General features: G+C 42.4%; 1 protein-coding gene across 4 annotated transcripts in view; it reads right to left on the bottom strand.

Moving 5' to 3' along the window:
* Rbm33 (RNA binding motif protein 33) overlaps nucleotides 1-9032 on the bottom strand; it is a 111450-nt gene extending 102418 nt beyond the window's left edge. For all 4 annotated transcript variants that reach the window (XM_005367457.2, XM_026789380.1, XM_013353889.2 and 1 more), the window contains exon 1: nucleotides 8519-9032. In XM_005367457.2, the coding sequence (XP_005367514.1) occupies nucleotides 8519-8561 (43 nt within the window). In that variant the 5' untranslated portion in view covers nucleotides 8562-9032. The remainder of the gene's footprint in view (nucleotides 1-8518) is intronic.
* Nucleotides 9033-13921: the final 4889 nt, after the last annotated feature.

Raw genomic sequence — 13921 nt, 5'->3', positions numbered from 1 at the left:
TTGACTGCCATTCCCTGAGCTCTCCTGGGTGTGTGCAGGTGTTCAGGCACATACACTACATGATATCCCACAGATCCTCCAGGCTTTTCCCCCTTTGCCATTAACTGGATATTCTCACAGACTTCCACATTTGCTCATTCTCCTACTGAACTACCTAAAGATTATTTCAGAGATGACACTTTTCAGCTCTATAACTGTCCCTTGCTTTCTCTTTGTAATTTATCTTTATTGCTCTGTCCCATTTCTGAGCACACTGTTCTCCAAATTCTTTTAGTGTGTGCTTGTTCATTTGTTCTGGTTTCTGCTTTTGTGGCCTAGGGTTTCTTAAAGAGATCTGAGTGTTTAAGACAGTTACTTCAAAGTGTTTCTGGGCCTTCTAGTGGGTGGTTCCTGTTTTCTTTCCTCCTGTATGTCATACTTTCCTGGATTCTTTGTACAAACTGATTTTTTTTTTCATTTAAAACTAAGTGTCTTAAATACTGCAGCAGAATAACAATTCATCTCTCCCATTACTCATGAAAGCTGTCGTCCATTAAATGACTTCCAAACCATTTCTGCAAAGACTATTTATTCTATCCCTTCTTTAATGTGGGTACTCCCAGTGACCCAACAAAGTTATCTTTAAATACCTCAATACAAGGGAAGACTCACCAACAATGCATGGCCATGATAAAAATTAAACAAAGTGAAGTTGAATAAATACTCTGCAAAAGCAGGAAAAGAAAATCTTTGTTCTTGTGCTAGGCAAAGATTTGTTTATGTAACAGCAAAACCAAAACCAATGGAAGATCTGACAAACTGGACACCATCAGAACCTACAGCATCTACTCCTCCAAAGTCACAATCCAGTGAATGAAAAGAAGCCTGACAGAGCTTTTTCCCTGTGAACCATTCCACTAAACTGCAAACCTGAGTCTGCCCGAGCATCACAGTGGATACCCTGGACTCATTTACCATCTTCAGCAGGAGCAGTACTGTGTGTGGAATGGAGTCCTAACTCTGGGGTTGTCAAAATTAAAGGGAAGTGGTGATGTTACAAAGTGACTGTTTAAATTATCACAATTTACAAGTCAAGCTATCTTTTAATTTTACAAAGACAACTGAGTGAGGAGTTAGTGAAGAGCCAGAGTATGTCACCCTCCCATTCACTGATGTGTCCACCATAAGGGCATGACTGGGATTGCATTCCTGGGAGGTTAGGAGTTGAAGCTGAAAGTCCTAACTCCTTAAACACACATGGTTAGTTTTGCAAACAACCAACTCCCATTTCCACAGCTATAAAACCCCTCTCCACTCACTTCATTAGCATAAAAAGATAAAAAAAATTCCAAGATTTTTAAGGATTTCATGAATCCTTCCAGAAACAATGTCTAAGATTTCCTTCCGTCATACAACAATTAGTGCCCGTCAAAAAATCTTCATCACTAGGACCTCAGAATGTGTCCTTATTTAGAAACAGCAAAGAATTTGCAAATATAACTAGTCCAGATAAAGTCATTTTATTAGAATGGGCTCGAAAAGCAGTAACTGGTGTGACAACCCATTCTCACATACCTGAAAGAAACAACACAGGGCTACAAGTTGTTTGTGCACCAGTGCTCATAACAGTGTCTTTATAGTAACAAAAGATGGAAAATCAAGTACAGTCAGGGAAAAAAAGTTTGCCTTTTTAATGTGTTTTATACACACAGCAGAGGATCATATAATTATTTAAAAGGAAGGAAATTCTGTAACTAGGGAGATGGCTCAGGGTATAAAGTACTTGCCATATAAGAATGAGAGCCTGATTTTTTGATCTCCAGCATCTGACATAAAAAGCTAGACCCAGCAGCATCCACCCTGTTAGATCCCTAGAGCTTGAGAGTCAGCCAGTCTAGTCAATCAAAGAGCTCCAACTTCAGTGAGAGGCTCTGTCCAATAAAGGTGGAGAGTAACTAAGGCATTGACATTGACCTCTAGCCTCCACACACATGTACACATGCACACATGTTGGGAGGGATGATTCTGTCCTGTGCTATAACATGGACATCTTGAAGGTGTTGTATTCAATGGAAGAATTATAACTCAAAATCTTTAGAAGCAAACTAAGTGCCCTGAAACCTGTCTCTGTTCTTATGTTTTCTCCACTCATTTTCCATTTCTTCAGGTTACAGATAAAATTCTTTTTAAAGTTCCAGTTTGTATCAGCCATGCCAGTTTATACCAGTTATGAAGAACACAAATAAGGAAAGACAACTCAGCTTAAACTATGTTAAAAGAACAGGGAGTGTCCAATAAAACAAAAGGGGACACTACCTTCCCCGTTTTGATGCTCTTGTCTAAATCCTGCACTAGCTATTCGTTCAACGAGGGACCACCCTTCCTCCTCAGCAAACCTGAATGCCCCTTGCTGGGAGGTTTCTACCATACGATAGATGGCACCTACAATGAGCACACTTTTACCTACTCTTCTCATTAATTCCTCCTTGCTTTTTAGACCACTGGGTTAGCTTGAGGCAGGGGGTCTAGTAATTGTCAATCTACAAATCAGCGAACTTTGGCCATGGGACAAGTAGCAGCTGATACATGTTTATATAAATTTAGCGAAAGCCCATTTTGTAAGCAAATATTTACCAGAATGCAGCACTATTGTCTAGGACAGCAGTCCAGTTACAAGGCCAGAGCTGATCTGTAATCACACAACAGAGAAAGCACCCTTTAAAGTAGCTTACATGTTCACAGGATTACCTTCTAAGGTGGTCATTTTCCATATCTATCTGAAAAACTATACTCAAGAACTGGGAAGATGTCTCAGATGATAAAGTCTGCCACACAAACATAAAGACTTTGTTCAGATCCCTGGTACCCACATAAAACTGGACCAGAAGCTTTTGAATCTGTAACCCCAACGCTAGGGGATTGGATGGGGCATAGACGGGGAAATCCCTCGAGCTCTAGCTAGCTCAGTCAAGCGGATGAGTTCCATGTTCAGTGAGATTCTGTCTCAAAAAAGGTGGCGAGTGATGCATGAAACACTGTCCTCCACACACATGCACACTCACATGAATACATATATAACACACATGGGGGAGTGACAAACACACCTTATAGTCACTGTAAAATTCTTCTAACTTGCTAAAGACAGTGCTGAACCTGTCTGGCCAATGATGCAACATTAAACTGACAAAAACTACAAACTGCCAGAATCAACCTTCCTTGAACCTTGGAATCTTATTTTAAAAATAAAATAAAATAAAATAAAAAACTTGCAAAAACTTGGGAGCTTAAAAAAAGAAAACAGCTGCTAAGCTGCAGCACAGAGTGCTGTGAATTCCCTCACCAGAACAGCAAACCCATTTTTCCCAGTCCAGCAGCAACAGGGTACACAATGTCCCAAGGGCTTCCTAAGGCTAAGAGTGCCTGGTTCACACCCTCAAAGCATCTGATTCTGACTATGCACTGAGATCTGCCCATTGGATCTCTGGGGTAAACGGAGAGGCTGCCTTTGTTTTACCCTCTTGGAGCTCAGAGCTAAAGTAGCAATCTAGGCAGTAGTGGTCCAAAGCAACTGTGACCAACTGTAGACAAAAGAAACAGTGCATACACCAAAACGCCTGGAAAACAGGAGGTGGAGGGTAAGGAAAAGGTCTCAAAGAGCACCTCATGTGTGTCCAGGTCCAGAGACACTCTCAGATAACACCTGAGAATCCAGATTTACATCTCTCGCTGCTGACTGGGCTCTGGGTAAGCAGGAGGTGGAGTAAGGCAGAGTCCTAGATGGCCTGAACACTGAATTATTTCAGCCAATTTAAAAAACCAGGGTGGGCTTTTTATTATTTTAGTTTCCAGGAATATAAGAAAATATGTCAGTTCGCTGGCAGAGCACTAAGATGACAGGTGGAGACTTAAGTAACTACATAAAAAAGAGCAGTCTCTGTGAAATCAGTTTGGAAAAGTTATTTAAAAACCAGACAAATCACAAGTAATAAGCAGCCAGGGGAACAGATACATCCTAAAATTCCCCAGACTACTACATTATAACATTCAATATGACCTGTTTTCAGTCCCAAAACTGAGTCATAAAAAAGTACTAAAATTATAGTCTAAAGGAAAAATAATTATTAAAATAAAACTTAAGAAAGACTAAGAGCACCATCCAGAACATGCACTGAAGAATGACAGAGAAGACAAAGTAAAAAAGATCTGAAGAAATGGCCTCAAATTTCCAAATTTGATGAAAGATATGAGCCTACACACCCTAGGAACTCAATGAACTCCAGCAGTAACTTAAGAGATCCATACCAACAATCATATACATAAGACCAAACTCTCTCAAAACCAAAGCCAAAGAAGGATCTGAAATCCTCATGAAATGACTCCTCACATACAATTGATCTTTGATTATATTTGTCTATTTCTAATCAGAAACCAAAGCCCAGAATGCAGTAAGATGAAATACTTAACGTGCAGAAAAAAAAAAAGAGGAAAGACTGCAAAGCAGAAATTCTGCATCTGATAAACTATTCTTCAAAAGCTAATTAGGCTGGAGGGGCTGAAGAGATGGTTTAGCAGTTAAGAGTTCATTGCTCATGCAGAGGAGTGGAATTTGATTCTCACTACCCACACTGGGCAGCCTGCAATCACCTGTAATTTGTGCTCCAGGGGGATCCAAAACCTCTAGCCTTCATTGACACCTACAGTTCCATGCATACGCGCACACACAAGTGCGCATACACATACAAACACAATTAAAAAGCAATCTTAAAAATAACTGGGCATGATGACACACATGCCTTTAATGCCAGCACCTGGAAGGCAGAGGCAGGCAGACCTCTGAATTCAAGAGGCCAGGCAGAGCTACACAATATACTGTCTCATAAATAAATAAAATTTAAAATTTCCAAAGTTTATATCAGAGAAACAAACCTGAAGATCCTTTTCCACTAGCAGGCCTACACAACAAGAACACTAGAGTCCTCTCCACTCCCCAATTTTTGATGAAACATTTTAAAAGGGAGCTAAAGAGATGACTCAGCAATTAAGGGCTGCTCTTCTAGAAAATCCAGGTTCAGTTCATAGCACTTACATGGTGGCTCACATAAATCTATCCATAACTTCAGTTCTTGGGAGTCTGATGACCTAGGCTTCAAGACTCCTCACAAATGCAGGCAAAACATCCATACACATAAAAAAAATTAATCTTTAAAAAAAGGGGTTTAAAAATGCTGAAAATTAAGCTATCACACACCACCTAAAAATCAGCACAGAGAAATTAATGTATTCCACAGACTTCCTACCCAAAGGGAGCATGGTCAGAAACTATGAATTCTCAGCATCTCTCAGGCTAATACTGTCAATACTGCTTTCTGAGCACATTTACAGTTAGCTAGGCTGTTTCAGACATTAGATGCTTAAATTCACTTTTTAAGTTTACTTCTTTATTGTGGGTGCATGACAGCACACATATGAGGAAGTCACAGAACAACTTGGGAGTCAGTTCTCTGCTTCCACCAGGTGAGTTCCGGGAGTGGAACTCATATTGTTAGAGTTGGCATCAAGTGCCTTTGCCCAGTGAACCATCTTGACAACCCATTAAATTCAATTTTGAGCCATATTTGGTACTGGGACACATATCAAGCACTTAAAGGCAGAGGCAGAGATCTCTGTTGAGTTCAAGGTGAGCATGCTCTATATAATGAGGACACATATAGAGGACAGCCAGGCTATACAGAAACACTGCCAAAAAACAATTAAAAAAAGTAAGTTCTGTTGAGTCTGTTGATGCTGGGCTCATTATTCTACTACTAGTAGTTATGTCTGAAAATTCCTAATTCATTCTTTTTCTTCAGTAAGATCAACCCAAGAAAAAAATTTACAAGCACATTTCATTTTCCTCACCTACAGAATTAGTATATTTAAGGTCCAAGAATACTGTCACATTGTGAGACAAGACACTGATTCTAACGTTCATGAACTGTTTTATGAACTGTTAGGTCTTAACATACAAATCAGCTGGAAGGAATGTTGCTAAAATTTATGTTCCAACTTTTCATTTTGATTTTGTATTTTATACTACAAAGTAAGCACTAGATCTTGAAATGTATTATTTGCTCTACAATATGTGCCCTTAAAGCCTACTTCTGCATTCATGCTAACCTCCAATGTCCAATATTCTCTTTACCAGTAAGGTATATTGTCTTTACCAGCAAGGCCCTCGTGCTTATCCCACCCTTACTTGCAACAGCAAATATCTTTACAGTACTAAAGTTAAGAGCATTCTGTATACCTATAAGCACCCAAGTTTCACACCGACATAACTGCACTTCTGTCATTATCTATTTTGGCCACCTAGAGATTCTATTAGTTTCTGGCTCCATTATAAACACTGAAAATATCACCATCACCACCCCCACCAACTGGCCCCCAAAAACATCAACTACTTACAATACACGAAATGATTTATAACTGACAATTCTGGAATATTTAACGGATTTAGTTTAATAACGAAGTCAGATTACGCTACAATCAGATTTTGTTGAGGGAGAGGGCAAAGAGTCTCACTATGCAATCCAGGCTGGACTCAAACTCACATCTCCACCTCGATTTTCCATGTGTTGAAATTAAAAGCCCAAACCAGGTACAAAACCTTTTAATGTAATGAAACAGAAACTGGAGCTTGGCACATAGTGCCCACTAAAACTAGCCATCAAGTTTGTACAAGTACTATATCACGATGTCAATGGCAATGTGAGCTGTAACTAGAAAAAGCCAGAAAGCCACTACGCTGGGTAATATGCTAATTTAGAGGTATAAAGTAAGCAATCTAGATATAAAGATACTATCTACAATGCAAGTATTTCCAATGTAATGGTTTTGTTGGTTATACAGCAAACATGGATCTGATGGACAAAAGTAAGGACACAGAAATTTTTTTCCAGATTTACTAAGGAAACATTTCAATCTCTAATTCATTTGTCAGGTATTTGTTGAACACATGCTATGGGCCAGGAACTTGGGGTGCCTGCAATGCAGGCAGACATGTTTCTCACAGGTCTTATAAGTTATTCAAAAGGGGGAAAATTGAAAATTACAGATTAATATAAATGTTCAAGGGAAAACACAAGTACTATTAGATGGAAAGGGAGGGTCAGAGATGGGAAAAAAATATGTCAAGGATTTCTCCAGTAAGGTCTTCTCCCTTAGAAGCTTGAACCTGCTGAATCAGGACACAGCCCTATAAGCAGAGCACATGGGAGTAAGAAGCGCAGGTAGTTCCAGGACTGCAGGGCTGGTGAGTACCAGGGACCAACTCATACACAACTGCTCGGGTCTAAGCAATGCGAACGCTAGCTCCATTAAAAAAAAAAAATGAAAGAAAAATCCCAAATTTCCGGAAAACCTACCTAGCCCTCTCAAATTACAACCCTTAAAGTTTCTGGCCTAAAACTTAATATATAGCCCCAAAATCTTGTTTATATGGCTATTGACCTGTATTTACTATCTTAAAAATTCTTAATGAGAAACTTAAAAGAACATACAAGCACACAGTCCCTAAATATCATCAGTGTCATGTCTTTATATTCCACAAAGCCTCTGGAAGATCTCAATGCACATTAGTTAAAAGCAAATGGAAAATTAAATTCACTAAAAACAGCTTTGACCTAAGGGCTTCCATAACACTGCGACTCACATATAAAACTTTTAATTTTTACCTTCTCTGATCAAGACAGATAAAATGTATTTAAACATTTAAATAGAAAGCCTCAGATCCATATGATTAAAAAAAAAAAAGAATTATCCATGTAAGCTGACAATGACATAGACCGCCCAACATCCTCCCCACAAACGACATTCTGGCATGTAGCCTCTGCCGTTTTATTTTTCCGTTTATCTTACAAATACGTTGGTATTTGGGCCAGAATCCCTAAGCAGGGTTGGTTTAATATGCCCGCCCACCTGGAAGCATCACAAAACGCCTCTGGAATATGCAGAATAGTTCAAGTATCCAAGGGTCTCCTTTAATCCAAGTCCTGAAACGTCATTTTTAAGTACTGTTCACATTATTCTAAAACACTCTCATTCGACAAAATGTGGCTTTACTTAAAACTCGTTAGTCTTTCCATACCGTTTACGATTGCAAAACGTTTACTCAAGAAACTGGTTCCGTAACTAAACCTCTGTACCCCTGTATTAATCCCTTTCAAGCACACAGCCAAGCACTCATGGGTTTTCCTCAGATGATAATGGGTTTATTTAAAGCACTCTAATAAGCCGCGGAATGGCTCTTGCATTCTGACTGGGCTGCTTGCCGCTGCCCAGGGAGAATCTTGCACGAAGACTGGAAATGGCCAGGGCCGCCCGACCCCCGACCCCGTCCCGGGCCTGCCGCCGACCTCACGGCGCCGCCGCGGGCCTAACGCTCTGAGCTCCCGGCCCGATCGGCACAGGCAGGCCCAGGACGGCTCCGGCTGGGACGGGGCGACCCGAAGGCCCTACACAAAGGCTGCCCGGCCCACGGCGCCAGCCGCGGCCCACGTACCTCCAGCGCCTGCTCCTCCGCCCGCGCCCAAGGCGGCCGCCATGGTGGTCCCCGGGCCCGGCTTTCAGCCGTCCCCCGAGCCTCTGGCGGGCCGACGGCGCTGGTGCGGGCCAGGGAGGCGGGGGAGCGGCGAGGGCCCACGCCCGCGAGGGAGCAGAGGCGAGGCCCGCGCGTCGCGGTTCGCAGCGGCCCCTCGCCTCCGCAGGAAGAAAACAACACTACGGCAACATGGCCGCGCCGCGGTGCACGCCGGGAGGAAGGCGGGGGGAAGAGCCGGCTGGCGGCGGGCGGCCGCCCAGGTCCCGGGAGCCCGGCCGCCCGGGAGAGCGCGGCTGCGCGCTTCGGCCGGGCGAGAAACACAAGGATCTCAGAGGGAGGAATGGGGACGGCCGCACGCCGTAAGTCAAACCGGAGGCTGACTTAAGTCTCCTTGCAGCAGTCGGCACGGCGGCGCTTTACGACGGCTAGGCCGCCGTCGCAAGTGGAGCCAAAGCGCGGCCCCCGGCAGTAACGGACGAGCCTGGCTTTCGCGCGACCAGGGATGGGGCGCGGGAACGCCGGCGGCGCGCACGCGCACTCACGTTAAAGCGAGCCTGCTGAGACGGTGAACGTGAGGAGTGTAGGGAAAGGGGCTGAGGTGTGTTGCGGTGTGGGGACCTGGGGCGCCACTAGCTAGGTACCATAGCCTCCCATTCCAGGAAGCGCCCAGGCCCTACGCCTTAGAAGAGGAGGTTTCGGGGCAGACGGTAGCCAGCAAGGCCGAGGGGCAGCTTAGGTGCCCTCCTGGAGAGGCCAGGATGGAGGCCGGTCACTTGAGTATTGCAGACCCGGAGAGGCAAGTGTCACTCGAAGTCATGGGGGCTGAAAGAATGTGTCCTATGAAATTCAACTTAAGTTTTTCCTCATAAAATTTTGGAGATGATAAATAAATTTATAAGCAGTCGATAAATGATGTTCATTTAAGAAACAAGATCAGGGTGGTGACAGCACACGCCTTTAATCCCAGCACTCAGGAGACAGAGGCAGGCAGATCTCTGAGTTTGAGACCAGCCTGGTCTACAAGAGCTAGTTCCAGGACAGGCTCCATAGCTACAGAGAAACCTTGTCTCGAAAAACAAACAAAAAGCCCCAGAAGAAAACAATTTTTAAAAAAACACCTTAATTTAACCTCATGAAGTTTTTGCCCAATAAAAGTAAGCCTAACCAGTTGCCTCATTGAATAACTAGGTTTCTGTCAGAAAGCACGTTAATAAATTCATATCTAAACAGCTTGAACCCCTTGTTACCTGTCACTAATTGCACTGTGCAAGATGGGATGCTCAACTCGGGTTTTTTCAAGATGGTTTCAGTGGCGATCTTGAGAAAGACGTTTTTAAAAAGATTCACAATAGCCGGGGGGTGGGGGGGGGAACAGAGTAATGGCCCACTCCTTTAATCCCAGCACTCAGACAGAGTTTACAATTGGGAAAAAGTGTCATTCCCTTGATCCAAGAGAGTCTAGGTTTCAAAGCAACCAAGTAACTGAGTGTCTTGGGTTAGAGACACCTGTGTAAGCAGAAACTATTTGTTCCTTTCCCACCCAGACCCGAAATAATTACACAGAAACTATATTAATTACAGCACTTCTTGGCCAGTAGCTTAGGCTTCTTATTTACTAACTCCTCCATCTTAAATTAACCCATAATACTTGTCTGTGTTAGCCACATGCCTTGGTACCTTTTATCAGTGAGGCATTCTCATCTTGCTTCCTTTCCATTTGGGTGACAGCTGTAGACTGAGCCTAAGCCTTACCTCTTCCCAGAATTCTCGTGTTCTGGTTGCCCCGCCTATACTTCCTGCCTGGCTACTGACCAATCAGCATTTTATTAACCAATACAAGTGACAAATCTTTACAGGGTACAAGAAAACTGTCCCACAATACTTCCCCTTTCTTTCTTTTCAAAACTAGAACTCTAAATCTAATCTCCTTTGTTTAGCTTTTTTTCTGATCATTATGCATAACAACTTATAACCAACACTCTAAAAAAAAAAAAAAAAAGACAAACATCCATAATGCAGTTTTTGGGAATGTTGGCATAGTTTTCTAGGATACTTCCTGCTGATTGGGAGCACTGATAATCTTATGGGGACCTAAAGAAAATTTAGGATTATTGTCAGTTCCCGACTGTAATATTCTGTGAGGCCTGATCATCTCAGCCAACATATTTTGGGTTGGGGGTGAGGAGTGGGGCTGGAAACAAACAAGCAGTCTCCATCTACAAATGTCACCAACATGGGCAACTACATCCACATAAAACCTGAGAGAACTTGGGAAGTAATTCTAGACACAAAAGAACAGAGTTAAACATGATTTCTTGGTAGCAGCATTTTCTCGGGTGGGCTCTGTTTGCTAAAGGAAAGCATGTTTCATTTAAGAGAGGCTTCTCGACTCAGCTTTAGCTGCAAAAACCTTGCAGCTCATTTAAGAGGCCCTGCCACAAAACACTTAGATGGTGTTGCTAAATAGCAGACATCATGCTTCTTAGTGGTGGCAGGGCCTTGAAACTCCATAGATTGTGACAGTATCCATGGCTCCTGGCAGTACCTCTGCCATGAAGCTAGACTCTCACAAAACTAAAGAATCCTAGCCCTATTGCTTAGCAAATTAAAGACTCATGTGATCAGAAAAAAGAAAGATATACAGTAAAGATAGATTCAGACAATAAAAAAACCTCTAAATGGTTTACAGTGTGTTTAAAAATATATGTAGGCTTGAAAGAGAAAAGAAAAAGGAAAGAGTCCGAGAGAGAGAGAAAAAAGAGAGAGAGAGAGAGAGAGAGAGAGAGAGAGAGAGAGAGAGAGAGTAAGTTGTTGGGTGTGGTGGCACACACCTTTAATCCCAGCACTTGGGAGGCAGAGGCAGGCAGATCTCCCTGAGTTCAAGGACTGCCTGGTTGGTCTACAGAGTGAGTTTCAGGATAGCCAAAGATACACAAAGAAAACTCAAAAAACCAAAAATTGAAAATAAAAATAAATAGAGTTTAAAATAAAGTCACGTAAAGATACACAGAGAATCTGAGTACTGTATGTTATTGTTATTGCATTGTCTTTAAATTGTTTGATGGCTGAGGAAAGAGCAATAGCTGCTTGTAGATTAATCCAACATCTCTATTTTGAAAATTCCATGACCTCAAAATTTAAGTCAAAAGATATGTTACTTTGGAGAACAGGTTTTGCTTTTGTTTCCACAGGAAATGGGGGGCTGGAGATTCATTCTGAGCTAATAAAAATTAGGTTTGATTAAGGAAGACCCCCCTAAAAAAAATCTCTGATAGGAGCAGATAGCCCAGATGATCCAACATTTCAGAGGACCTCTGTTGGAGTTTCCTCTGAGTTCTACATCGAGAACAGCCTCAAGATTGCTGCCTGAGATGATCAAGCCTGGCCATCACCAGTGGACTTCCCCCTCTCCCCTCTTCCTCCATGGAAATTACAAATGTCAAGTGGTAAAGGGCTAGGGGTATGACTCAGTGATAAAGCACTGGTCTAGCATGTGTGAGGCTGTGGCTTCATCCCTACGACCAAAAGAAGACAGATGATTTTTAAACAAGTGTCAAAGACTGGGCATGTGGGCAGGGTGTCACACACCTATAATACCAGCCCTTGAGAGGCAGAGGCAGAAGATTGTCAAGTGAATGGCCAGCCTGGTCTATATACCAAGTTCCAGGCCAGCTAGGAATTTACAGTTAAACCTTGCCTCAACAAAATAGAAAATTAGAAGGAAAAGCCTAGTGCAAGTAACTGATGAATTCAGGTGGAAGTCATGAGAGGCTGATTCTGTCAAGAATGCAGCAGGAAGAAAAGCCAAAACCCAGGTAAAGAGTGGACAAAGGAAATAACTACCAGCAAACCAAAGCACATATCTCATAAACGTTACCACTAGAGAAATTGGGAACCATCTCTGCACAGAAACCAGTACCATAATTTGCATGTGAAATGTGCCCCATGTGTTTAAACACTTGATCCCATCTGAAGGTGCTATTTTAAGGATGTGGAACCTTTAAAGTTGAAGCCTAGTTGGCAGAAGTAGGACAGTAGGGGTAGGCCTTTGAAGGTCATAGCCCACCCTCATTCAGACCAATCTCTAATTTCTAATCAGCCAAGGTATGAGTAAGTTAGGCAGCAAGCTTCCACTGAATCACTCCTGCCATGATGCCTCTGCAACCAGGTTGACTGTACCCACCCCCACAAAGCTGAACCCAAAATAAACGCTCCTTAAAGTTGCTAATGAACGTAAAAAAATTTATGCAGCTACTTTGGGAAAGCCTGGCAGTTTCTTTAAAAAGTAAAAGTACATTTATCTGACCAGTGAGATGCCCCAGCAAGTAAACGCACTAAACCTGACAACCTGAGTTTAATTTCCAGAACTCACATAGTAGAAAGAAAGAACTGACTTCCACAGCTTATTCTCTGGCCTCCATGCACTGCAGAGCATACAGACAGCAGATATTTTAAAGTACACTTATTATACAATTCAGAATGCCTCTCCTATTTATTTACCCAAGAAAACTAAAGACTTGTGCTCACAGAAAAACCTGTGTGGGTGTTTATAACTTGCCTGTGAGTGCTTGTACCAGGCTTATCTGTATCAGAAATAATAATAATCTTCCATCAGTAGGTGACTAGATGAATTGATACATTCATGTAATGGACTACAACTCCAGAATGATGAATGAACTGTTGATTCACACAGCAACGTGGATGGATTTTAAATGCATTTTGCTACACCTTCAGAAGGCTGAGTACTTCATAGTTCATATGTGTTCTGGAAAAGTAAGACTGTAGAAGTGGAAAACCAGTCAGTGGTTGTCAGGTGGTGAGGTGATAAGAAACAGATTATAAAGAACTAGCTCTGTGGCCTCCCATACATGACTGCATTTCTCAGAGCCTGCAACTGTACAAAGGTTGGGGGCTTAGCTAGTCAGTAGATCGCTTAATTAGAATATGTAAAACCTGGGTTCAGTCCTCAGTATCAGTGCAAAAAAAAATGTAGCTTTAATCTCATCTATTGATGGTTTAAAATGACTTCATATCCATCCTGAAAAGCCCCACCCCAACCCTCTTGATAACCCCACAAAAATCAACAGCCTGTGTATTATATACCTTTACATGAACACTGGTGTGGCAATAGTCTTGAACAGAGTTTCTCAACCTGTGGGTCATGACCTCTTTGGGAGCTCAAACAACCTTTTCACAGGGGTTGTCTAAGACCATCAGAAAGCACAGATATTTACATGATGATTCACAACAACAAAATTGCAGTTATGAGCCGGGCAATGGTAGCGCACGCCTTTAATCCCAGCACTCGGGAGGCAGAGGCAGGCGGATCTCTGTGAGTTCAAGACCAGCCTGGTCTACAGAGCT

Source organism: Microtus ochrogaster, unplaced genomic scaffold (assembly GCF_000317375.1).
Source record: "Microtus ochrogaster isolate Prairie Vole_2 unplaced genomic scaffold, MicOch1.0 UNK18, whole genome shotgun sequence".
Classification (NCBI taxonomy): domain Eukaryota; kingdom Metazoa; phylum Chordata; class Mammalia; order Rodentia; family Cricetidae; genus Microtus; species Microtus ochrogaster.
Note: the sequence above shows the minus strand (reverse complement) of the source record. Positions and strands in the feature narration are given on the sequence as shown.